A 25,045-nucleotide genomic window follows, 5' to 3' on the forward strand; every position below is an offset into this window, starting at 1 on the left:
AGGACTTTCCTTCCACGCTCAAGATTTTTCCAAGTCAAAAGGGACTTTACTCTATATTCTCATACATTAAAGACGACTCTAGAGATTTCTGATTTCACCACAGAATGTGGGTTTAGATTGAGCAGCACTTAACATTCTAAGCAGCTTAGTGAGTTGGCTGTTTAGCATCAAATTTCCAATTCAAGAAGCCACTGCTCAGAGACAACCAACTTTGAGAGAGACTCAGGTTCTTATGGATTAGAGTGTTTAACTGGCATTATAATAAAAATTTATAAAATGCTAACTCTTCATCCTCCATCTCTATATCCCTACAGAGCTCACTATACTCAGAAGGTTTTTTTTTTTTGAATGTAGGAGATCTTGAAAGCCAACATCAATCTTCTCTTCATAGCCCCATAGTCCAGTCATTTCCACATGTGTATAATGTTAATGCATGATTCCCAGGAAAAATACTTATTTGTCTCTAAATTATACATGACATAACAGGTTAAAATTATAAATTTTCTCTACAGTAAATAAGCTAAATTTTATTTTTATTTTTTACCTTTTTTTTTGGATTTTTTGGGCCACACCACGGCATATGGAAGTTTCCAGTCTAGGGGTCAAATTGGAGCTGTAGCAGCCAGCCTACACCATAGCCACAGCAAGGCCAGATCCAAGCTACGTCTGTGACTTACACTAGCCAGATCCTTAACCCACTGAGCAAGGCCAGGGATCTAATAGGCATCCTCATGAATACTGGTCAGATTTGTTTCCGCTGAACCATGACAGGAACTCCTAAGCTAAATTTTAAAATGTACCTTTGGTGCAAACCTTTATTAAGAGCATACGATAAACAAGTTACCACAAACTGGGAGTTCCCACTGTGGCACAGTGGGTTGAGGATCTGACATTGCCACAGCTATGGCTGGGATTCAATCCCTGGCCTGGGAACTTCAATATGTCATAAGATGCAACCACTAAAAAGGGGGGGGGGGTTGAAATTATCTTAATTTGAATGTTTAATGGATGTTTCCTACTCAGGAATTCTAGAAAAACAAATCATTCGTGTATATTTCTACTCAAATAATCATTGCTATTATAGATATTTTCTAATACTAAATGTTCTATTACAGTCATATCTACATTGGATGAAATTTTGAGCTAAATAATCTATCTGTGAGAGCCAATGAGTCTAAATACATTATATAATTAAATGCATTAACTCATGCATGCATGCAACTCCTCTAGGAAACACGTTCTTTTTGCCCCCATTTTACAGATGAGGAAACCAAAGTATGGAAACAAAAGACTTTTCCAAGGTTGCAAGGCTAGTAGATAGCAGAGATGAGATTGGTGTTTGTCTCTGGATTCCATGCTCTTGCTCTTGCATGTAGGTTAAAAGGAGGAGGTGGTAAGTAGGAGGGTGTATAGGGAAGGAATATGGGTTCAGATAGAGGTAGATATAAAGAAAAAAAACTTGAGGCAAATAACAATTCTCTGTGAATTAAATGCATATAAACTCACTGCATCTGTGAACAATGTCAAGAATAGGTAACCAATGCTAATATTTACTGAACTTTAAATTTTATTGAAATAACTATATATTTAATGCAATTTGCTTAAGTATAATGGTAGTGATGAGCAACAGGGCTTAACACCTATTTATGACTTCAATGTATTATATTATTCCATTCCTATTTTATTTATGTTTTGGTAGGGTATGATTTTAATTATTGTGGAATCAAGTTCTATTATATGCTTTAAAAACAAAAAAAGGAAAAAAAATCTTTTTAAGCTTGATTTTCAATAAGCATTACAAACAAGATGATAACCAGAGGGTAGAAATAAAATAAAGCAAGAAGCTATGGAAGTTTGGCACTTTGCTAAAATGCACTGCGCAGAGGAAAATACCTTTAAACAGAACTTAATTTTTTTTAAGATATGGATAGAATTATTTTCAGTAACAAAATCTATTTTTATTGTTTTATTTATGTAGATGTACTTAAAACTAGTGTATTTTTGGATTTCTTTTTCTTCTTTTCTCATAGTACACTTCATTTTTTGAGTTTAATCATCACCTAGAGTCTACAATGAACAAGGCATATATCTACAGGTAACATAACTCAGTGAACTTTGGGGGTGGGAGAGAGAGCAATGGTATAACATATTAGTCAGGATTTATGAAAAATATGACCCTCTGAAAAAGAGAAGGGAATAATGTCAGATTTGGGGGCTCTGTAAAATACTGGGCTTTGTTCTAAAACAGATTTGAACATTTTGAAGTGAGATGAAAATTATATTAGATTTTAGAAGACTACAGGACCAAAAAAAAGAGGACATATTACCTGCTTCAGTGAGAACAAGGACAGACAAACATGCTTGTTCGCAAGTTGACTTTACATCTCTCTCATGACAAATTCATTCTAATCTGAATTTTCATTCATTTGCTGCTCAGAACTTAACTTGCCCAGAGACTTCTATAGTCAGTCAATCATAGCATAAAATCCCATGAGCTTTTCAGAGATATCCAGTGAAATCAGTGTGGTGCATTTTATGAGACTCGAAGTGGAGAGGTGACCCTAGAGGCATGTCTTTCAGGGTGTTGACTCATACAATCTGTGAAAAGAAAGAATTTTTTTTTTCCTCCACTCTGTCAGTCTCAGTGAAGACATGGCAATCAGAAAACATGTGATGACACCATCATTTTACACTGTACTAATGAGAATTAACAGTTCACAAATTTAAAGCAGGGAGATTCAGTGGGGACTATGGAAAAGAAAATGTTAAAATAGGCTGTATTCCAGAAACAACATGAGTCTTACTTGGCATTTATTCTCCTTGACAGAGTCATTCGAACAACTGGATACTTGCTATTTATTCTGCACATTAATGCCTGTGTGTATTACTGGGCTTCAAACTATGAAGGAATTGGAACTACTAGATGGGTGTATGATGGTGAAGGAAACAAGTAAGTTTAAATGTTAAAGGAAACACTTATAATTCTTCTTAACTTTCTGTTTCAGTGTGAGTTTTTTTTAGCCAGTGTTTTTGAAACTGTAAATCACAATCCATTAATACGCAATAAAAACTCTTTAGGGGGTCGGTATGTTTTTAAGTGAAAATGGATAGAATAGAGGAGAACAGAAAAAAATTATCAGTCTGTCGTACCTGTAGGATGTGTGTATGTGTGTGTATCCTGAGTTGACCAGGAAAATGCATTTCTTACTTTGGATTATAATCAAAAAAGTTTGAAAGTCTCTGCTTTAGACAGCTGAGTGGTAAGTTATAATAACCCTAACGCTGATTGTTAGTAATGAATGATGTTAATTATTTGGAGGGCAGGTGCAGCAGCTAATTAGTTTACCACTGAAGGGTTTTATGGGTTTATGAGTCAGCCATAACCACTAACTCAATTAAACACTTATAGAGTAACAAGGATCATAAACTAAACTTGACAATTAGATATGCAAGTACCCCAAGAATAAAAAAGATCATCTGAAAATTTTAATACAGTAGAATAAGGACTCAATAATGGCAACTGACTTATTTAATAGTGATGTTTCTTTTTGGTAGCTACAAAGGCCTGGCGGAAAGTAGATTCCACTAACTTTCTGCTCCAATGAAATGACATTGAGCATATGATAAGGCAATATCCGTACTGAAAAATAGCAGGTCCCAGCATGACTTTGAAGGGCAACTCACAGAAGCCTTGGGAAGGAAAGCAATTATAGGATAGAGCAAAGAGAGTGAAGATACCTCACATAATTACACACTAGCTAGAGTGAGTAGGATGTGAATGAGGGATTATAAGAACATTTTTTGAACTTTTAACCAGAACTGATTTTTAAAATTTAAAATCCAAAGCTTCACTGATAAGAAAATACACACACACACACACACACAAGCACGAATGTTTATAACCAAATCTATAAGGAATGCCCTTTAGAATGTGAATTAACCTAAGTATGTATTTTGTTTAATATAAGTAACTATATAAAAAACTGAATAAGGTACCAACTATTTAAAATATGGCCTAGAAGTGTATAATTCAACATCCTTAGATGCATGAGTCTAATAACCACCTTTATTAAATTAGCAAAATAATATATAGTTGCTATCCATTTAAAAAAAATGGAGCCATTTCTCTTTTCAGCAGTCTGGATGCCAGTCTTCAGCATTTCTAGCGCATATATCTTATTCTCAATGCCTATAATACTGTTAATTATATAATTAACACTCAGTATATGTTAGGTATTTAAAGAAGGCAAAAAGGAAAAGAGAGAGAAAAAAGATAAAAGGAAGGAATGACCAAATCTGTATTACAAAAAAAAAGAAACCTCAGCTTCAAACTTAAGCTACTGTGTCCTAATATTTTAGAGTTCTAATTCCAGCTATAGTGTAGACCAGATATCCAAAGTGTCTTTCACTGAAATACAGGAAAATGTATGTTTTTGTTCTATTTTTTATTGTAATTGGTTGTTATAAGATAAATTTCTAGATAAAGTATAATTACAACAGTTTTTAATAATTGTTAAATTCTCTAGAAAGTAAAAAGGATCTCCAAAATCTAAAAAACAAAAGTGTGTACTGAAGCTGGAGTAGAATGGTAAGATAATCACTAAAGAAAATAAACAGAGAGGATAACAATTAGCAGAAGAAAAAAAAAGTGATAAGATGGTAGAAACAACTGAAAATATGTCAATAGGAAGAGTAAGTTAATATCAACTAAGTTCAGCAACTAAAAGAGATTGCTAAATAAAATTATTCAAACTAGACTTTAAAACAAAAATTATTTTAGTGAAAATGGCAAAAGTTTTAATTTACCATTGAATTTCCCAATTCTAAATATGTATGCACCTAATAAAATACTTATGATGAATCAAAAATACTCATAAAGCAAACATTATTAGAAGATAAACTGGCAAAGACACCATCAAAATATGAGACATGAACACACAGCTATTGAATGATCAGGCAACCAAAGACAATTATTAAAGTTATAAAAGATTTGAGAACCCAATTAACAAGTTTGATTTAATAGATACAAATGAAATCTTGTACCCAAGAATTAGAGACCAGTCACTTAAAAAAAAATTGTTAGAGTCGTTGTACAATATTAAGTGATTGTATGTGCAATATAGTGAGTCGCAATTTTTAAAGGTTATGTTCCACTTATTGTAATTGTAAAATATTGTCTACATTCCCCATGTTGTACAGTATATCCTTGTAGTTTTTTTTTTTTTTCTTTTTAGCACCACACCTGCGGCATATGGAAGTTACCAGATAATGGGTTGAATTGGAGCCACAGCCACGCAATATCCTAGACACATCTGCAACCTCTGCCACAGCTTGCAACAACATTGGTTTGTTTACCTAATGAGCAAGGCCAGGGATCAAACCCACATCCTTACAGATACTGTGTCAGATTTTTAACCCATTGAGCTATAACAGGGACCCCATCCTTGTAGTTTATTTTATAGCTAATAGTTTGAACCTCTTAATCCCCTACCCCTATATTGTCTCTCTTCTCTTCCCTCTCCCCACTGGTAACCACTAGTTTGATCTCTCTACCTGTGAGTTTGCTTCTTTTTTGTTATATTCACTAGTTTGTTGTATATTTTAGATTCCACATATAAGTGATATCATACAGTATTTATCTTTGTCTGACTTACTTCACTTAGCATATTACCCTCCAAGTCAACCCAAATATTGCGAATGGCAGGATTGTATTCTTCTTATGGCTGACTATTATTCCATTGTATATATAGCACATCATCTTTATCCATCCATCTCTTTTTTTGTTTTTTTGTTTTTTGTTTTTTTTGGTTTTTTGTCTTTTTGCTATTTCTTGGGCCGCTCCCGCGGCATATGGAGGTTCCCAGGCTAGGGGTTGAATCGGAACTGTAGCCACCGGCCTACGCCAGAGCCACAGCAACGTGGGATCCAAGCCGCGTCTGCAACCTACACCACAGCTCACGGCAACACCGGATCGTCAACCCACTGAGCAAGGGCAGGGACCCAACCCGCCACCTCATGGTTCCTAGTCGGATTCGTTAACCGCTGAGCCACGACGGGAACCCCTATCCAGCCATCTCTTAATAGACACTTAGGTTGCTTCCATATCTTGGAAATTGTATGTGAAACTGCTATAAACATTGGGGTGCATGTATCTTTTCAAATTCATATTTTGGGGGGGGGGGGTTGGATATATGCCCAGGTTTGTTTACCTACTGAGCAAGGCCAGGGATCAAACCCACATCCTTACAGATACTGTGAATTGCTATTTTTAGTTTTTTGAGAAACCTCTGTACTATTTTTCACAGCAACTGCACCAATTTACTTCCCATGATCAGTGTACAAGGGCTCCCTTTTCTCCACATCCTCTGACAGGTGTGAGGTGATATCTCATTGTGGCTTTGATTTGCATTTCCCTGATGATTATCAGTGTTATCTTTTCATGCATCTGTAGGCCATCTGCATTTTCTCTTTGGAAAAAGAGGGACTCATCCTTCTTAATCACACATGGAATGATTACAAAAAGAGGTCATTTTCTAGTTCAAAAAGCAAGTTTCAGTACATTTCACAGCATTGGTATCATACAACCCATATTCTCTTCTCCTTTTGATAGGAGCATTCTCATTCAAAATCAAAGCTCCAGTAATCCTGTTACCAACTGTCAGAGGCATGTTCTTACAATGGAAATTCCTTTAGGAGTTCCTGCTATGGCACCCTCAGTTAAGAATTTGACTGCAGTAGCTCAGGTTGCTGCAGAAGCATACGTTCGATCCCCCGCCCCACCCAGTAGGTTAAAGCATCCAGCGTTGCCACAGCTGTGGCATAGGTTGCAGCTGTGGCTTGGATTCAGTCCTTGGCCTGAGGCACTTCCATATGCTATGGATGTAGCCATAAAATAGAGTTTTAAATAGAATTTTAAAAACAGAAAGAAAATGCCTTTAAAGCAAATATGTATGTATGTGTTTTAAGATAATGTGCAATTGGCAATTATTAGTATATTTACATTTTCTTAAATGTAGATATCCTTCTGTCACATCGCATTACCCTTTGACCTTATAAGCTTTAAGCATTTTTTTAGTTGACCCTTGCAGTGGTTTCTGATGACCTATAAAACAAAGGTGGCTTGCGAGGTCATTGGACTTGTAAACTTTGTCCTGGTTTGAATTATGCAGCAGCTGTGAGACATAAGTGGAGCATAGTGAACACTTAAAATAAATGTCATTTATTACTATTCCATTAATCTTCATCAGAACAACAACATGTGTTCATTTCAGTAAAGGACAAGAAGTCATTTTCATTTATCCTAAGTAGATGACATTCTTCATTTGACCATGAAATTTGACAAAGCAGGAAAAGACTTACTTCACTCAAAAGGAAAACATAAGCAGTTAAAGTTATTTGGTACCCAGAAAAGTTCCCAATGTCCCCTCATCTATATATACCCCAATTTATTTATTTTCTAACATAAATTTCCCAATATGCACAAACTTCTTAGCAAATCCCTAGCCTCAATTCCTAAAACTTAGATCATCAAAAGAAAGAGTGAAAAAGCAAGCAAGTTTATCATGGGAATCATGACTTCACATGGGGTAAAAAAGGAATCAGATTTTCCATACCTTAGAGCTAGGAAAATTTAAGATAATTTGTTCCCTTTATTTTACACATAAAGAAGATGAGACCTGGGTAGATCATGGCATTAACTCAGTGTCCCCTAATATTTCAGTTCAGACACTGACAAAACAAACAAATAAAAAGAGCAGTCTTTACACTAGACACTTAGACAGCCTTTAAATGTAACAGACCGGAATTCAGTAGACCAGAAGGAGATGAAGGCAGCTGGCAACATGACAGGGAGGATTCTGGAAGGGAATTACACAGATGTGCTCACAGATACAGCCTTCCTATGTTCTCAAGTCAGGGTATGCATAACCATTCACTTATTCTTTCAGATTATTTAGCAAATATTATTAAGCCTCTATCATGCAATACCTATCTTTGAGGAGTTTATCTTCCAATGAGACCATTCTCCAAGTGAGTGATAAATTTAGAGAAACCTAGAACCAGGATGGATTAGAGTGGTTAAAAGGTCCAGTATTGAATTGGGTACTTTTAAAAGTTGCATGTCCCACTCCACATCCACCACAAGGGCTAAATTTTTTTAGGGCCCCTCTTGTGGCATATATAAGTTCCTGGGCTAGAGATTTAGTCAGAACTGCCGCTGCCAGCCTACACCACAGCCATAGATAGCAACATGGGATCCAAGCCACATCTGTGACCTACACCACAGCTCACTGCAACACCTGATCCTTTAATCCACTGAACAAGGCCAGGGATCAAACTGGCATCCTCATGGATACTAATCGGTTTCTTAACCTGCAGAGCCACAAAGGGAACTCCCACAATGGCTAAATTTTAAAAGATTGACAATACCAAGTGTTAGGGTAAGAATATGAAAGAACTGGAACTCTCATACATTGTAGGAAGTATAAAATCTGACAGTTTCTTTTACAACTAAAAATAACACCTACTGTAAAAACAAAACAAAAAAAAAAATCACTCAAGAGTTCCTGTTGTGGCTCAGAGAAAACGACACTGACTCATATCCAGGAGGATGCAAGTTTGAACCCTGGCCTCTCTCAGGGGGCTAATGATCCAATGTTGCCGTGAGCTGTGGTGTAGGTCACAGATGTGGCTCAGGTCCCTCAATGCTATGGTTATGGCTGTGGCCTGTAGCTGCAGCTCCTATTCAACCCCTAGCCTGGGAACTTCCATATGCCATAGGTGCAGCCCTAAAAAGCCAAAAAAAAAAAAAATTTCACCCAAAAGAAATAAAAATATATGTCTGTAAAAAACCTATATAAGTATATTTATAGAATATCTATTCATAAGAGCCAAAAACTTGAGACTGCCTAATGGGAGAACGGATAAACATACACTGCTATATTCATGCAATACTGTTCAGCAACAAAAAGGAGCAAATTACTGATACTCACAACAATATGGGTAAACCTCGAAAACATGATTCTAAGTGGAAGATATCTTACACAAAACTGTACATTTATGTGAAATTCTAAAGCAGGCAAAAGATAGAAAAAATTAGTACAGTATTTGGCTCTAGGGGCAGAGATTGGGAAAAGGAATGAGAAAACATAGATGGAAATAATGGAAATATTCCATGTCTTGACAGGGTTCTAGGGTACACAAGTATATGAATTCATTAAAATTCATCACAAAACTTAAGATTTGTGCTTTCAATGTATGTTCAAATTTTTTTTTCTTTTCTCTCTCTTTTTTTTTTCTTTTGCTTTTTAGGTCCGCACCTGCAAGTTCCCAGACTAGGGGTCAAATTGGAGCTGCAGCTGTCAGCCTACACCACAGCTACAGCAACACAGGAGCTGAGCCACATCTGTGACCCTCACCACAGCTCGCCGAAATGCCGGATCCTTAATCCACTGAGTGAGGCCTGGGATCAAGAGAGGCCAACTTCCTCATGGATACTAGTTGGGTTCATTACTGCTGAGCCACAACAGGAATTCCTGTTCAAAATTTTAAAATAACTCTTATACAAATATTGAAACCCACTGTGTGTGTATGTATGTGTGTGTTGTCTGAGGCACTGTATTTAGGCGGAAGTGTCTACTGTCTGCAAATTACTTCGAAATGCATCCAAAAAATAAGATGGATTGATGGAAGGAAAATGGAGTACCATGGACAAAGCAGGTAGAGTAAAAGTCCGTACTGGAATCCAGGTTGTAGATATATGTGTTCACTGTAAAATTCTTTCTTTCAATTTTTCTGTTTGTTTGAAATATTTCAAAACAAAACACTGTAGAAAAAGTTTCATGTCATGTTTGCTTCATAGAGGAGGAATTTCTGTTTTCACACTAAATGTGTTCTATGGTGTTATGTCAAATTCTGCCTTAGTGCTTTAACTTGGGGCTGTATATATACAGCCTGTTAGATAGCTCATGTCTTAAATCAGCCAGACAGAATCTCCTTGAAAAGATCTGTCTGCCTGGGGTGTAAATATTAGAGGTGGACACACTTGACTAATTAAGTTAATCCTAGAAGATCAATAAGATGCCATCTAATTAAATTACAAATCTTACCTTTGGTTGTGCATGTCTGGGTGTAAGACATGACTGAGAACAGAATCCCAAAATAAACCTCAAAGCATCAGGGCAGAAAACTTCCAATTAAAATAGCAGACTATTTCATTATGAAAAAATAGTTCAAAGCTAACCCTTCATATTTGGAAAATCGATGCCTACATTTTACATTTAATTAGAATTTTTAACATCTGTAAATAAGAAAAAGATAAAAAGTAATTCATATGTTTGTTCCTGTTAACACTAGAGTGACTTTGTAGGGAAAAGCAATCCAAATGCTTGTAATGGAGTTGGCCTCTTAGGTATAGAATCAGGTCCCCCTCCCTCTCATGGGTTGTATTGGGGTCAATAACTTTCCTTAATTCAAAGAGACCCGCAGTTCCAGGACCTGTGATCAGATGAAATCAGGTGACTGGATATTATAAATTGGAATTGAAAAGTTAAAATACAATCCATAAAATTAATTCCATAGTTCTTCAAGGTGGTTTTCTTTGACATCAAGTTCACTATAATATTTGTAAGGCCTAGGAAGCCTGCTAGAAAAAAATCGCAGAGTAGTAATATTTTTATTCTCTTGGCACAGTGGTTTCAAACCCTACCACAGAGCTAATTATTTGTGTGTTCGTATATCCACCAGGTAAAACAACAAACAAAAAAACCTCATGTCCTTCAAGGTTAGAATTTCAAAACAAGTGATTTCTTTCTAGATCTGTTTTTATTTTAATATTGACTTTAACTTCAGTTTGATTCTTTCTTTGTAAACCTTAAGGTCTTACTATTTGAAGATCTGAAAATTGTAATCTATTTTCCCAAGAAAAAGACCATCCTTGTTCAAAGACACACAGTCACCTAAAATATAGATGTTTATATGGCACACCCAGATAAGACATAAAAGACTTACTATGGCAGGATTCTGTTAAAAAAAAAAATGCTGCTTTTCTATGTCTAACCTGAAAACTAGAATAGGTAGCTAGAATCCACTAAATCCAAATGCTTCTCTATAACCGTGTCTGGCAATGTTCTGTATATGCAAGACATCTTTAACAATTCAGTGGAAATGCTGATTCAGACAAGGTTATCAGAGCACCATATGAATTTTCCAAATAGTTTACCTAATTATGCACAAAAAGTACAATATATATACAATGTGGTTGTAATAGTAACTTAATTCCTACTTCGCTCTGGACTCCAGGAAACCCTTCACCAAATATAGCTAAGTGAATCTTATATGTTCTGCCCTAACCTTTATCATATTCTTTCTTTTTTTTTTCTTTTGCCCTGATTCCTGATTTTCTTCCTATTTGGGCTATAACAACTGGTCTTCCATATGCTATTGCTTAAGTTAAGAATCTTTATCAAGTATATTTCTGAGCATACTTGGTTTTCTTCAATACTAAATTTCTAGATAAATAACCTATTACACCCAAGAGTAATTTCCCTTTTAAGATAGAATTTAGCTCCCCTCTGTCTCTGCCATAGATTGTATGTTCAATAATATAATAGGATATGTGTAGAAAAGAAGAGATATATACTTTATACATAGAGATATATACTTTATACTATATACATAGAGATATATATGTATATCTCTACATAGAGATATATACGTATATACATAGAGATATATGTATATATATACACACACATAGAGATATATACTTTATACTATATACATAGAGATATATATGCTCTATTTTTCCATCATTAAAAAAATGAGTAGTTCTTAACTGTAAGTCTCTCCCATATCCTTTGATGTCTATGATATTTCTCACAAATCACTAATTTAAAGGTTGCCTCACATTCTTTGCTGTTCCTCCTATTCAAAGGTAGATTCAAATATCCCTTCCCCTGAATCTGGGCTGTTTAAGTGACTTGCTTAACAAATATAGGTGACAAGAGATTAAGATGTTCAGGGCTTCTGAGTTATAAGAAGTGTTGCAGCTACTGCCTGGGTTGCTAACACTCCAGGGGAAACCAGCCACCAGGCAAGACGTTCTCCTTCGGTAAGATTTCCAAGATGTAAGAAAGCCCAAGCTAGTCATCCTGAGAGACAATGAAAAGAGATTGATACCCAGCCAGCCACAGCTGTTCCAACCATCCTAGCTCAATTTCAGACTGTGAGAGAAGACAACCTAGACATTCCAAACAGACATAACCTGGAGAACAGAGGAACCCAGTCAACAATTAGAATATGGAGTTTCCTTCATGGCTCAGCAATAATAAATCCGACTAGTATCCATGAGTACACCAGTTCAATCCCTGCTCAATGGGTTAAGAATTCGGTGTTGCCGTGAACTGTGGTGTAGGTCACCGAGTTTGCTCGGATCTGGTGTTGCTGTGGCTATGGTGTAGGCTGGCAGCTGCAGCTCCAATTTGGCCCCTAGCCTGGGAATTTCCATTTGCCATGGGTGTGCCCCCCCCCCAAAAAAAACGACAATTAGAATCAAGGTCTCAGACCTCTGGCCTCAATCAAGTCCTCCCAGCTGTCTCTAGTCATTCAAGTCACTTGAGGATCCTCTCACCGGGGAGCACAGATGAGCCATCTCTGGGGGCCCTTTCACAAATACTTGACCAACAATATTTTGAGGCTAATAAAATAGTTGTTGTTTTAAACCACTAAATTTTATGGTGATTTGTTTTGCAGAGGGAAATAAGGGGAATGGAACAGCTAGTAAATGCCCTCCTTGGGTTTGTTTAGTCATTTCAATGTTTATCAAGAAATTTACATTACTACAAATGGTATTTGCTAATGCCGCCTGCAAAAAGAAAATCTGGTTTAGGAGGAAATGTGTTTAAATCTAGTAATAATCTATACTCCCAAGCATAGGGGTATTTTACTGTTATGGTAAAAAGCGATATATATATCTTCTTTTTTCACAGGTATCTTAGGTGTTATTATTGGGCAGTTCGAACTTTAATTACCATCGGGGGCCTTCCAGAACCACAAACAACTTTTGAAATTGTTTTTCAACTGTTGAATTTTTTTTCTGGAGTTTTTGTATTCTCCGGCTTAATTGGTCAGGTAAATTGAGATGTGAATCCATAGATACATAAAGTTGTCTCTTTTGAAAGGCTAACAAGTCTTAAACATTACAGAGGAACAATCAAAATCCATCTGGTGCTTTTTTTAACTGACTTTCATCTATTTTAATAAATTGAAGGTAATGCGAATAGGTCAACATTACCTTTCAATTTTTAATCCATTAAATCTATCAGAAGACCTGTAGAGAATGAGTGTCAGGTTAGTCTCGCAGAGAGTAAAGTTTCTAAGTTAGTTAAGAAGTTCTTCCTTAGTGTTCCTTAAAAAACTGTAGAAACTCAAAAAAAAAAAACTGTAGAAACTCTCTACTTATCAAATATTGTCATAAAATTCCTGGGTTAAAATCCATTAAACCAGAGGCTTCCAAATGCTATCCAAATTAATTTAATTAATAAATCATTGGTTTATAAATATCTATTATGGCATCCCCTGATCCTTATTCTCAAGGAGTCATTGTCTAGTAAAAAAGTAAAACAAATATACAAATAACTCTATTGCATGACAGTGATAGTTGGTGTTTGCAAGGGATAGAACCCAACACTTTTGTGAATCCTCAGATTCACAAGAAATAAAAAGCTCAACCACATAGCATCTTTGGAAGTCATATTTCTTTGGGCAGCACTTTACATATTATACGTTTGATAGAAAAAAAAGCCATGTTGAGGAGTTCCCTGGTAGCTCAGCAGGCTAAGGACTTAGCCTGTTAATGCTTTGGTTCAGGTTGCTGCTGTGGCATAGGTTCAGTCCCTGACCCAGGAACTTCCACACGCTGCAGGTGCAGCTTAAAAAAAAAAGCAATGTTGAGATTTATGTACTAGATAGACAAAAATCACTAAATTATTATTCACACTAGATAAATGATTAGTTCACACAATGGTATAAAACAAACCCATGCCTCAATGAAACTGAGCAATGAAAACTATTCTTTATAACATTTTAAGCTGATTACAAATAGTCAAAACTCAAATCCTACCTCCATGAATGTCAAGGGGCTGCTCTCCATGGCAAGTGCCAAAGGAGAGTTTGAAAGCTTTGTATTAGATCAGAAAAGGGAAGTTCCCAGGAGGTCTCATAGAGGAGAATTTGCAATATCTTAAAAAAACAGAGGTTTTAATAGTTATAGATAGGTACTTCAGTCAATCAGAAATAATGTGTGGAAGACAATAATGATAAAGTACAAGATATGTTTGAGGAAATAGAGTATCAGAGTAACTGGAGTGAAAGACACTTGTAAATAGGCTAGAGATGAGACATTTTAAGGGCTATGAAGGTTAAATTAAATATGTTGAACTAAATCCTAAGAGCAATGGGAAGTTAACAAGGGGAGAATTTTGAACAAAGAAGATATTTAAAGTTTAATCAAAAGAAAATATGAATTCAGAGTTCCCTGGTGGCCTAGTGGTTAAGCATTGTCACTGCTGTGGCACAAGTTCCATCCCTGGCCCAGGAACTTGCACATGCCAAAAACAAAATAAATAAATAAATAAATGTAAATTTAGCAAACATATATATGAGTTAGGGAGGTTATGCTGTTTTAAAATACAGGTTTATTATCACTTAGAAATGGTGAGGCCAAATCAGGAGACTACTGACATTAAAAAGAGAGTCTGTTATATAAACAGATCCAGGAGGAGGGGTTACACCTTTCCAAGAGGGCTACATAAGAAAAACACCAGGAACTGGTGGGAGGATAAGCAGGATAAGCGGGTTTAAGATTGGCTAGTTTGGATAATTTCAGCAGGCTCTTGGGTGTAGGGAACTATCTCTCTATCTCTCGCTGCCTTACCTGGCTCTGGGGTGATTAGGGAAGGTGGATTTTAACCTCATGTAGAAGTGCCCAATAAAGAAGGCCATTGGAAGACGGGCTCTGGATTGGCTATTTTGCCTATGAAAGGTGCACTTCCACTAGAATTGTTTGCTGTTTTAAGAATTAGCTAACTCCAGAGATAGTCCCAGGTATCAAAGCATCAAAGTACAAAAAATAAAAAAGTGGTTAACACAGATACTCAGCAATATGGCAACTTGAGCCTGAATGTGGTAATCAAGTAGTGAGAAAGACTGTAAAGGAAACTCTATCTAGAAAATATTTAGGTTTGGAAGATAAAGACCAAGCAGTTAAATATTATAAGTATAAGCTATAATAATCTTAAAGGTTGGGGAGACTGCATTAACAGTGATTGAAAATAAGAAGTTGGTGGAGTTCCCGTCATGGCTCAGTGGTTAACGAATCTGACTAGGAAACATGAGGTGGTGGGCTCTGTCCCTGCCCTTGCTCAGTGGGTTGACGATCCCGGCGTTGCCGTGAGCTATGGTGTAGGTCGCAGACGTGGCTCGGATCCCGAGTTGCTGTGGCTCTGGTGTAGGTCAGCTCAGATTCGACCCCTAGCCTGGGAACGAACCTCCATATGCCACAGGAGCGGCCCTAGAAATGGCAAAAAGACAAAAAAAAAAAAAAGAAGAAAGAAAATAAGATGCTGGTTTATAGAGAAATGCAGTTAATGTGAATATAAATGGTAGAAGTAATGTTATTTCATAATTCCTCCTAAAATCTATGTGAGATAGCCAGATCCCCTTCAATGTTTTCTGTTTTGCGGTTGAGAAAACTCTAGTTTAAAGAGATTGAGGCATCCCTAATTCATATATGTAATTCAAACAGTCATGATAAGGCCAAATAATATTAATAAAAATAATAAAGTCTAACATACATGTATGTAGTGCCTACTGTATCTAAGGCAATTTTTACAAAGTTAAAAAAACTGTGTCTATCTCCAGTTAAATTTTGCTCTAAGTGGTCTTTGGACTACTGCATCACTTGGGAAATTCAGAATTCAGGCCTAGCCCAGACCTACTGAGTCAAAATTTGCATTTTAATAAGAAATTCAGGTGATTCATATGCACTTGAAAGTCTGAAAGGGCTGCTTTATATACCAGACCACAACTGCCTTTACATTGACTGTAAGGTTTCGGCAGGAACAAGAAGAAATATCAAGCCACTAAAAATGTAGGACCCTGAGCCCAAAAGAAAGGTTGAGGCAGGAGATAGAGATTTGTGCCTTAGGACTCCCTGCAGTGGCACAGTGGTTAACGAATCCCACTAGGAACCATGAGATTGCAGGTTCGATCCCTGGCCTTGCTCAGTGGGTTAAGGATCTGGCGTTGCCGTGAGCTGTGGTGTAGGTCACAGACGCAGCTCAGATCCTGTGTTGCTGTGGCTCTGGCGTAGGCCGGGGGCTACAGCTCCGATTAGACCCCTAGCCTGGGAACCTCCATATGCCACGGGAGCGGCCCAAGAAATGGCAAAAAAAAAAAAAAAAAAAGAGAGAGAGAGAGATTTGTGCCTTAACTTTCACAGTGAATAAAAGATGCTGAGAAGGAGGACAGTTAGAAATGAAAGTAAGAAAGCCCTGAACAAAATCTCCACTGATTCAAACTTCTCACATATAACCACACCACGAACTACACTCCGGATGTGATCATCATATCCTAAATGCAATATTCTATTCTCACATACAACTCATAGAGATTGACATTTACTTCTTTTCACCTGGAACACACATCTTAGAATATACATCATCATCACCTGCACCATCAAAATCCAGCATTGCACATAATGCATTCAGATGACTGTCACCACAAAGTCTCAGCCCTCAACACTGATCAATAATGCTTTAATTGTCCCTTGATTTCCAATTTAAAATTGTATTAAATCTCTCAACCCATTCTCTAATATCCCACTTCTCAAGGCCTTAGGTGACTGGGTAATGGAAAAAAAGGATCTGAGAATTGAGGTTGTTGAAGAATATTTAGAATAGCCCTTAAGGTTTAAGTCGGGAAGTGAAAAAGATGTACCCAGTTTGACTCTCTGCATAGCTGCTCAGCAGATAATTTGACAGGTAGAAGAACCTATTAACTCTAAAGATGGAAACCAAGGAAAACATTGCAATAAAAGAACCATTTGATCTAGACCTCAAAGAATGAGTAGTTTTTCCATAAGCAGAAAAGGCTCAGCTACTAGAATGAATGAGCAAAGTCTTAAGAGTAAGAAAGTGAGGCCCAGGTTTTCCTCCCTATTATAAATCCACAGTCAAAGCAAATTTACAACCACTTGCTTCCCTCTATGTGAGAGGAAGAGTCGAGCTATATATCTTTTTTGTGCTGAGACCTTAAAGATCAGCTTTTAACCTAGAGTGGGTTTTTATGGCTGAGTTATAAACACCCAAGAACTAAAACCTGACAGTTCCTTAAGTATTGTCACAGCAGTAGATGATGCTTCAGTAATTTCTGCACATTTCAACTTCTGCTGAATGCTATGCCTTAAGCATGATGAGATTTGATTTTATCTGTCTAAACAACACAAAGGGAAGTACAGAGGTTGCAATTTCGTGATGAATGGAGTCTATATAGCCAGTCACACTGCAAAATCTATGAAGGATGCTTTCAAAGCAAGACTCACCAAAATGGACTAGCTGTTCTGCCAGGTAATTGCTCAACTTTCTTTGCACATTTCTTGCATAAGCCCAAGATATACAAGTTTTAAAATATCAACTAACATCTTTGCAGTAATATACAAGTTTGCAAAGAAGATTTTCAGCAGTCACATGCACCATGTGACTGAATTCTCACAAAATTCTCACATGGTAGGTAAAACAGGTCCTGTTGCCCTTATTGGATCAGAAAGAAGATAGGCTTTGCGCAATGTTTTAAGTAAATGGTTGAAATTAGGATTCAATATCAGTGTGTTAAAAATCAAGTAGTCCTCATTAGAATGGAATGTGTCATGTGAGAACTCTTAATTCAACTAAGCTTAGAGTAGCTCTTCCACTTCCTCTGCTGGGTATGGAGTGACTGTATTTGTAATTTTAGATGCAAGATGTAATTGGGGCTGCTACAGCCAATCAGAACAACTTCCGCATCTGCATGGATCATACCATTGCCTACATGAATACTTATTCCATTCCTAAGATTGTGCAGAATCGGGTCCGAACTTGGTATGAATACACATGGGACTCTCAAAGAATGTTAGGTAAGCATGGAAATTACTGACTAAAATCCCTGTAAACTCTGCCCTATAATGAAAATCCTGTAGAGTAGAAGCAGAGACTATTTGGATTTGAACAAAAGATTGGGAAACAACTAAATAATCTTTAAAGCATTAATTTAATACAGTGGGATTTTTTCTTAACTATCTATACATAACTTACTGGTTATGCAAATCCTGGGAGGACAAAGATAGAGTTTTATTCAGTGCTTCCAGACACTATATATTACACATATTACCCCCATATAATCTTCACCAAAAAAAATTGGGGGAAATTAGATATCATCAACCCTTTTTAGGAGACAAGGAAATGGAGGCTTCTAAATGAAAGATTGGCCCAGGGCACAGAGACAGAAAATGGCCTAAATAGAACTCAGATGTGCACCTGTTCTCCAAACCCTTGCTCTCTCTGCAATATCACCATCAGGATAGTGATTTTATCAGGCCACTTCCAACCTGCTGCATGGCACACAGACCATGGTACTATAAAACTGGTGTCACAAATAATGTTTACTTAAAGGGTAAAAAAATAAGTTAAAGATAATATGCTAGTTGACAACAGTTAGATTCAACTTTTAGTTTGCTCCTTAATATAAAATATAAAAATAGGGATTAGGGCTACTGAGAGGCCAAAAAAAAAGAAGCTACTGCCTTCAGAAGGCAAGTTACATGATTCACAAATCACAAAGGGTCATAAAAACAAATAAGAACCACTGGTTGTTACTGGTAAGACCATTTTTTCTCCTTTCTGCCACTCTCGCACCAACCATTGGAAGAATGCATTCCTGAATCTAAATGGCGAAAATAACATACCTTTTTCTTGAGCATTCCCAGCTTCCCGAGGACAAAGCAGGAGGGCAGGGCAGGAGGAGGGGCCATAACAGGCTGTTTCCCTATCTCCCTGTGGTCACTGCTCCAATTTCTTTCTTTCTTTTTTTTTCTTCTCCTTTTTTGTCTTTTTGCCATTTCTTGACATAGTATAGAAATTTTTTTCTTTTCTAAATAGATGTAGGAAAACATCAAAAATAGAAGTGCCCATTGTGGCTCAGTGGGTTAAGGACCTGATTTTATCTCCATGAGAATGTGTGTTTGATCCCTGTCTTCACTCAGCGGTTTGAGGATCCAGCATTGCCACAAGCTGTGGCATAGGCTGTGATGCCGGTTGGATCTGGTATTGCTGCTGCACCTGTGGCATAGGCCTCAGCTGCAGCTCCAAACAAATCCCTAGCCTGGAAACTTCCATATGCCAGAGGTGCCACTGTAAAAAAAAAAAAGGAAAAAGAAAAAAGGAAACATCAAAAATAATCAACCCTGGAGTTCCTGTCGTGGCTCAGTGGTTAGCAAATCCGACTAGGAACCATGAGGTTGCAGGTTCCGTCCCTGCCCTTCCTCAGTGGGTTAACAATCCAGCATTGCCATGAGCTGTGATTGTAGGTTGCAGACGCAGCTCGGATCCCACGTTGCTGTGGCTCTGGCGTAGGCTGGCGGCTACAGCTCCTATTTGACCCCTAGCCTGGGAACCTCCATATGCCGCGGGAGCAGCCCAAGAAATGGCAAAAAGACAAAAAATAATAATAATAATCAACCCTCAGAAACCCATGTTACACTGTAGACTAAAAATGGGCAGTTTTGTTCATGGAACATTATATCAGCCTGGAGGCACATTGTTTTCTAATTCACCTATAGAAAAATCTTTAATATAATCACATACTTCATTGAATTAATGAGCAAGTAAATAACAATAACTTGAATTTATTCACTTATCACGTTTTTTTCTATTCCATTCTCAGCTCAGCCACCCACCAATTATGCACAAATAAGCAAGTCCCTTACAGCTTCTTTGAGCTTCAGTTACAATTTTATTTCTTTTTCTGGAACACAAGAATAGGAATATTTACCCTTGGGGTTGTCATGAGGTTCAAATAAGATGGAGACAGAGATCTCTAAGCTACATGGTGCTCATTATTCTTTGCTATCCCTAGGATGTTAGGGCTGGTCTGCCGAATCATACGATAAGCCCTAGATCTTTTCCCATCCCAGTTGTTTGCTAGTCTTGGACCCATTATCACTAAGCTTCAAATCTAAAGTTTCAGCAAACACAAAGTTCTGGAATCATTCAGAACTATTATGTCACCAATGATGAAAATACTTCTTTTCTGTCTTGAATGTCATAGTGCTATTATGATAGATATGTACATGGAAGGGAAGTAATGAAAATATAGACTATGGTGCAGCTGTGTATTTATAAAAAGAGCTGGTATTTTGTTTCCTCTATTTTAAATTTTTCTCAAACTTTGGTCTTTTATATTAATTATTCTGCTTTGTGGGTTGATGTGTTTATCTTTGTGAAGATGAGTCTGATCTACTTGAGACCCTGCCAACCACAATGCAGTTAGCCCTCACCATTGATGTGAACTTCAGCATCATCAGCAAAGTCGACTTGTTTAAGGCAAGTAGTTTTCCAATTCATAGGAAATCACCATATCAATTTCTCTGTAAAAATCAAATCTCTTGCTGAGTACAGCACTTAGGACTTTCTGCCTTATGTTTTAACAAAATCAAAATAATCTGGAAAATTTATGTGAAATTAGAGTCAAATAAACTATGGCTCTCTATTCAGAAGCCTCTCTCTCCTAATTGGTGTCAAAGAAGAAGAGTTCTTCAGGCTCTTCCTGCATGAATTTAAATGTAATTAAATTCTACAGCTCTATGTCTTTGCTACTACGCACGTCATTTCCCATTTACAAATGTACATCAGCAACGCATGACAGATCAGTCCCCAAATTAGCTCTGGATTGGTCTGACAAACAGAGAATCATACCTAATCATGTCTCCAACACAAATGCTTTCAGTTTAGACTTTTTACATGGCCAGATTCAAATACAGAGGTCTTGATTTAAGGGGAAAAAAAAAGTATACCAGGAGTTTCCATTATGGCTCAACAGGTTTACCACCAGCATCATTTCTATGAGGATGAGAGCTGGGTCCCTGGCCTCAATCAGTGGGTTAAGGATCAGGTGTTGTCACAAACTGTGGCATAGGTCACAGATGCAGCCTGGATCCGGTGTTGCCATAGTTGTGGCATAGGCCTGGAACTGTAGCTCCAGTTGGACCTCCAGCCTGGAAATTTCCATATGCCACAGGTACAGTTGTAAAAAGAAAAAAAAAATGTATGACAGAGAAATTTTTAACATTTTGCATGTTTTTCATGTCACAACCTTCTTCTCAATGCATTATACTACAGGTAAGTTTTTCTCACCTAACATTCATTCTGGGTATGGCATTCACTGATTCATCTATTTAATTAATCCATTCAACAACCATTTATTAAATTCCTACAATATTCTAGGCACCAATTTTGCCCCTCGGAATACAACACTTGAAAACAAATACTTGCAACATCGAGCTTAAATTCCAAAAGAAAGGAATGAAAAATAATTATGTAACAGGTAGGAAGGTGATAATGTTGTAAACAAAATTAAACAGATTAAGGAGAATGAGGGTAGTACTGAGCTTGAAAGTTCTGCTCTGATGAAGTGCAATTGAGCATCTGGGCAGAGGACTGCAAGAAGCAAGGGAGTGAGCCATGCAGATACTGGGAGCCAGAATGGAGGGATGGACAGAAAGGGAATATTACAGGAGGATGGATGAGACGAAGCCCCAAGCTGAGAGGCTGGAGCAAAGGCAGAGTGATGGAAAGCAAAAGTAGTCAGAGGAGAATAAAAAGAGAGAGGCGGAGTCAGGGGGTAAGTTAATAGAGGGCCTTGGAAATTGTAGCATAAACTTTGGATTGTACTCCAAGGTGCAAAAACCACTGAAGACCCTGAGAGGAAGGTGACCTACTGGACTGTTTGAAAGAGATTATTTTTCCTGCTGTATGAAAATAGACCATGAAAGCAAATATGGCAGGCAGGGAGGTCAAATAGATAGGGGTAACGATCTATAGACATCTATAAGGATGATGGTGATCAGACCCAGGATAGTAGGAGTAGAGTTAAGAAATGGCCAAATATTGGATGTATTCAAAGGAAGAGCCCACAGTTTTTGCTATTTGATGGTGGAAGGGAAAAGGGGGGAGGGAGGATATCAAGGATGATTCAGGATTTAAGCTTAGGAACAGGAAAAACATACTATTTGCAAAATTGAGAATTTTAGAGTAGATGTAAGGTAAGGAGGGTAGATATAGACAGTTTGGGGATGTGTTAGTTTAAAGTGGGCATTAGAGTTCAGATAGAATGTCATGTAGGCAGTTTGATAAATAAATCTGATTTCGAGGGAGAGATCCAAGCTGGAGCCATAAATTTGAGCAAATCAAGGTATTGATGGGTTTTAAGCCAGGAACTAGATATAATCCCCTATGACGTAATCCAGACAGAAGGATATGCTTTGAAAATGCATAATCGATCCTGTTGTGGACATGATAAAGAAGCAGATACTATATGTCAAATGGTTAGTCAGAGTCACTCATTGTTAGCTTAACCCAAGACTCGGAAAGAAACTAGAGTTACGTCAGTATCCTAGACTCTTTTCTTGATATGTCCTGTTGTAAATTTCCATCAAGATTTTAATGAAAATATAAACCATGCAATTTTCAAATTGGCAGATGGCACAAAGCTAGAGAAATGGTTTTAAATGTGTTAGATTATGAAACTTAAAATTAACTGAATACTTTGAAACAACGAGCAAAGCCAAGATTAACTTCCACAAGCATAAAAGTAAAATTTTGAATTTAGTCCTAAAATTAAATATTATAAATATAAAAGAGCAATAGTTTTATAACAATTTTTTTACACTTGGGAGTTTTAGTTGACCTCAAACTCCACATAAGTTAACAGGGGTCATTGCCCTGAATTTTAGCATAATATTAGTTTTCTTGATTATTTCTACTACATCTATATTAACATTGTTGCAAATAATGTTTTAAGAAAGACTTTGACAAATAAGAGTGTTTTTCAGGGGATAAGTATGGGTTGAGTAGTGGACCAAGGATACAGCAAAATGATGGTTTTAGAAATAAAATTATTCTATAATGATACAAATCAGAACAAGGACTGCTTCTAGTGGGGAGTGGGGATGACTAGGAGGAGGCATAAGGGAACTTGATGAGGTGATAAAATTTTTTTGTCTTAACTAGGGAAGCTCCACAGTGTATGCATTTGTCAAAATTGATCTAACTATCCCTTAAAATTGTTTATTTCACTGCATATAAATTATTCATCCATTAAATAAAAAGAATAGTTTCAAAAGAAAATGTGTAGGTATTGAGGACATTTCACTACAGAGAAAAATTAATTCATGAGCAGCAGAAGTTACATGTACATGTCTGTCCATGAACAAGGACTAAGACTTACTCTATGTTGTCCAGCAAAATAACACTCGACTGAAAAGCCTATTTCTGAGCTGCAAACACATCTACTGAAATAAAATGTCCTTGGAGAAAGGCTTGGTCCTAACAGTCTTGATACCCACAGGGCACAGCACAGTTTCAGACACAGAATAACTGCTGAGTAAAGATCTCAGAAAAGAAAGGAAAGAGAGAGGGAAGAAGGAGAAGGAAAGAGAAGGGAGGGTAAGAAGGATGTACTGGAGCCAGTTCCTGGAGATTACAGGAAAGTAGTTTCCTAATCTGAAAGTGGTTCCCAGTTTCTAGTGGGAGTGCTACAATGGAAGCTCTGGTAAAGCAGAAGCATCAAGGAAATGTGCACAGTTTTCTGATCCTCTATCAGGGAGACTGGGAAAAGATTCCTATTTCGGTTAACGGGTTCATCTAGATAAACAGCAGTTTTCAAGCTACAGCTTGCAATCCGTTGGAGGATCCTGAAATCAATTATATAGGTCATAACAGGCATAGAAAAATAGATGAGAAAATATCAGAGTGCCTTACACATAAGTAAGGGTAAGCATATTACAAAATTTTTGTTTCTATTATTTATTTTTTAAATACACATATACATATGCGTGTACTGGGCACAATGTAAATGTCCATGTTACTGTAAATTATGGCCGAAAAAACGTATGACAGCTACAAGGCTAAATGGTATTTTTAAACATTATAAAATTCTGTATAACTTAATGACTAGCTAACTTAATTAAATTTGCATGACCAGCTCTCTTTTAAAGAAAACAAAAGCTTTAAATTATATACCAATGACTTTTATGGGATTATCTCTTATTTGGAAACTTAGTTTTCAGCCTCAGAGTTTTCTCCTTTGTTTTTACATATATTTTTGGAAATCTATAAAATCAGCAACATCCGATTGAGAAAAAAGGTTAAATCTTCACATCTTGGCTAACGTTGTACATAAACATAGATTCATTCTTTCCTGACATTTCCATTAAAGATGTAGTTCCTTCCAGAAAGAATCCGTTTCTATTTATATTTCTGGTAAATGAAAAAAAAAAAGTTATTTTTTTTTCCTAAAGCCAAATGAGGTAGGAAATAAGCAGGTATGGAATCTTCCTAAATTTATTCCTTTTTCGAATCCAAGACAGTCAGTCATTTATATACATTTGCTATTAGAAAGGAAATAGTTTGATTAACAAACCTACACCCTTACCTCATAAATTAGACCCAGTTGATATGTGTTGTTACTGATTCAGTCAGTTCATTGAATGCCACCTATGCCTTCAAGGGCTGAGACATAAAGGAGGAAGCCTTTGGAGTAAGTGTGCCCAGAGGATGCTTAGGAGGCTACGGAGTGAAAAAGAAGAGGTTTCTGAGAAGGTGTCTCATTACCACTCATTAGGACCAGAACTTAGGGTAACAACCAAAAGTGAATCTAGAACTGAAGCCAGGTCATGGCATGTGGGCCCAGTCCTAGAGGCCAAGGAAGCTGGAAAGGGGGAAACCCACAGCACAAA

The 25,045-nt window shown here is 37.0% G+C and overlaps 1 protein-coding gene across 1 annotated transcript in view; it reads left to right on the plus strand.

Annotated features, from left to right (window-relative positions):
* The window catches only part of CNGB3 (cyclic nucleotide gated channel subunit beta 3), a 151,261-nt gene that overhangs the window by 88,391 nt on the left and 37,825 nt on the right, over nt 1–25,045 (plus strand). Inside the window, exons 9-13 of the mRNA XM_047782944.1 lie at nt 2,031–2,095; nt 2,828–2,950; nt 12,987–13,128; nt 18,010–18,169; nt 20,536–20,633. Coding sequence (XP_047638900.1) covers nt 2,031–2,095; nt 2,828–2,950; nt 12,987–13,128; nt 18,010–18,169; nt 20,536–20,633 — 588 coding nt within the window. The remainder of the gene's footprint in view (nt 1–2,030; nt 2,096–2,827; nt 2,951–12,986; nt 13,129–18,009; nt 18,170–20,535; nt 20,634–25,045) is intronic.

Source organism: Phacochoerus africanus, chromosome 6 (genome assembly GCF_016906955.1).
Source record: "Phacochoerus africanus isolate WHEZ1 chromosome 6, ROS_Pafr_v1, whole genome shotgun sequence".
NCBI classification, from domain to species: Eukaryota; Metazoa; Chordata; class Mammalia; order Artiodactyla; family Suidae; genus Phacochoerus; species Phacochoerus africanus.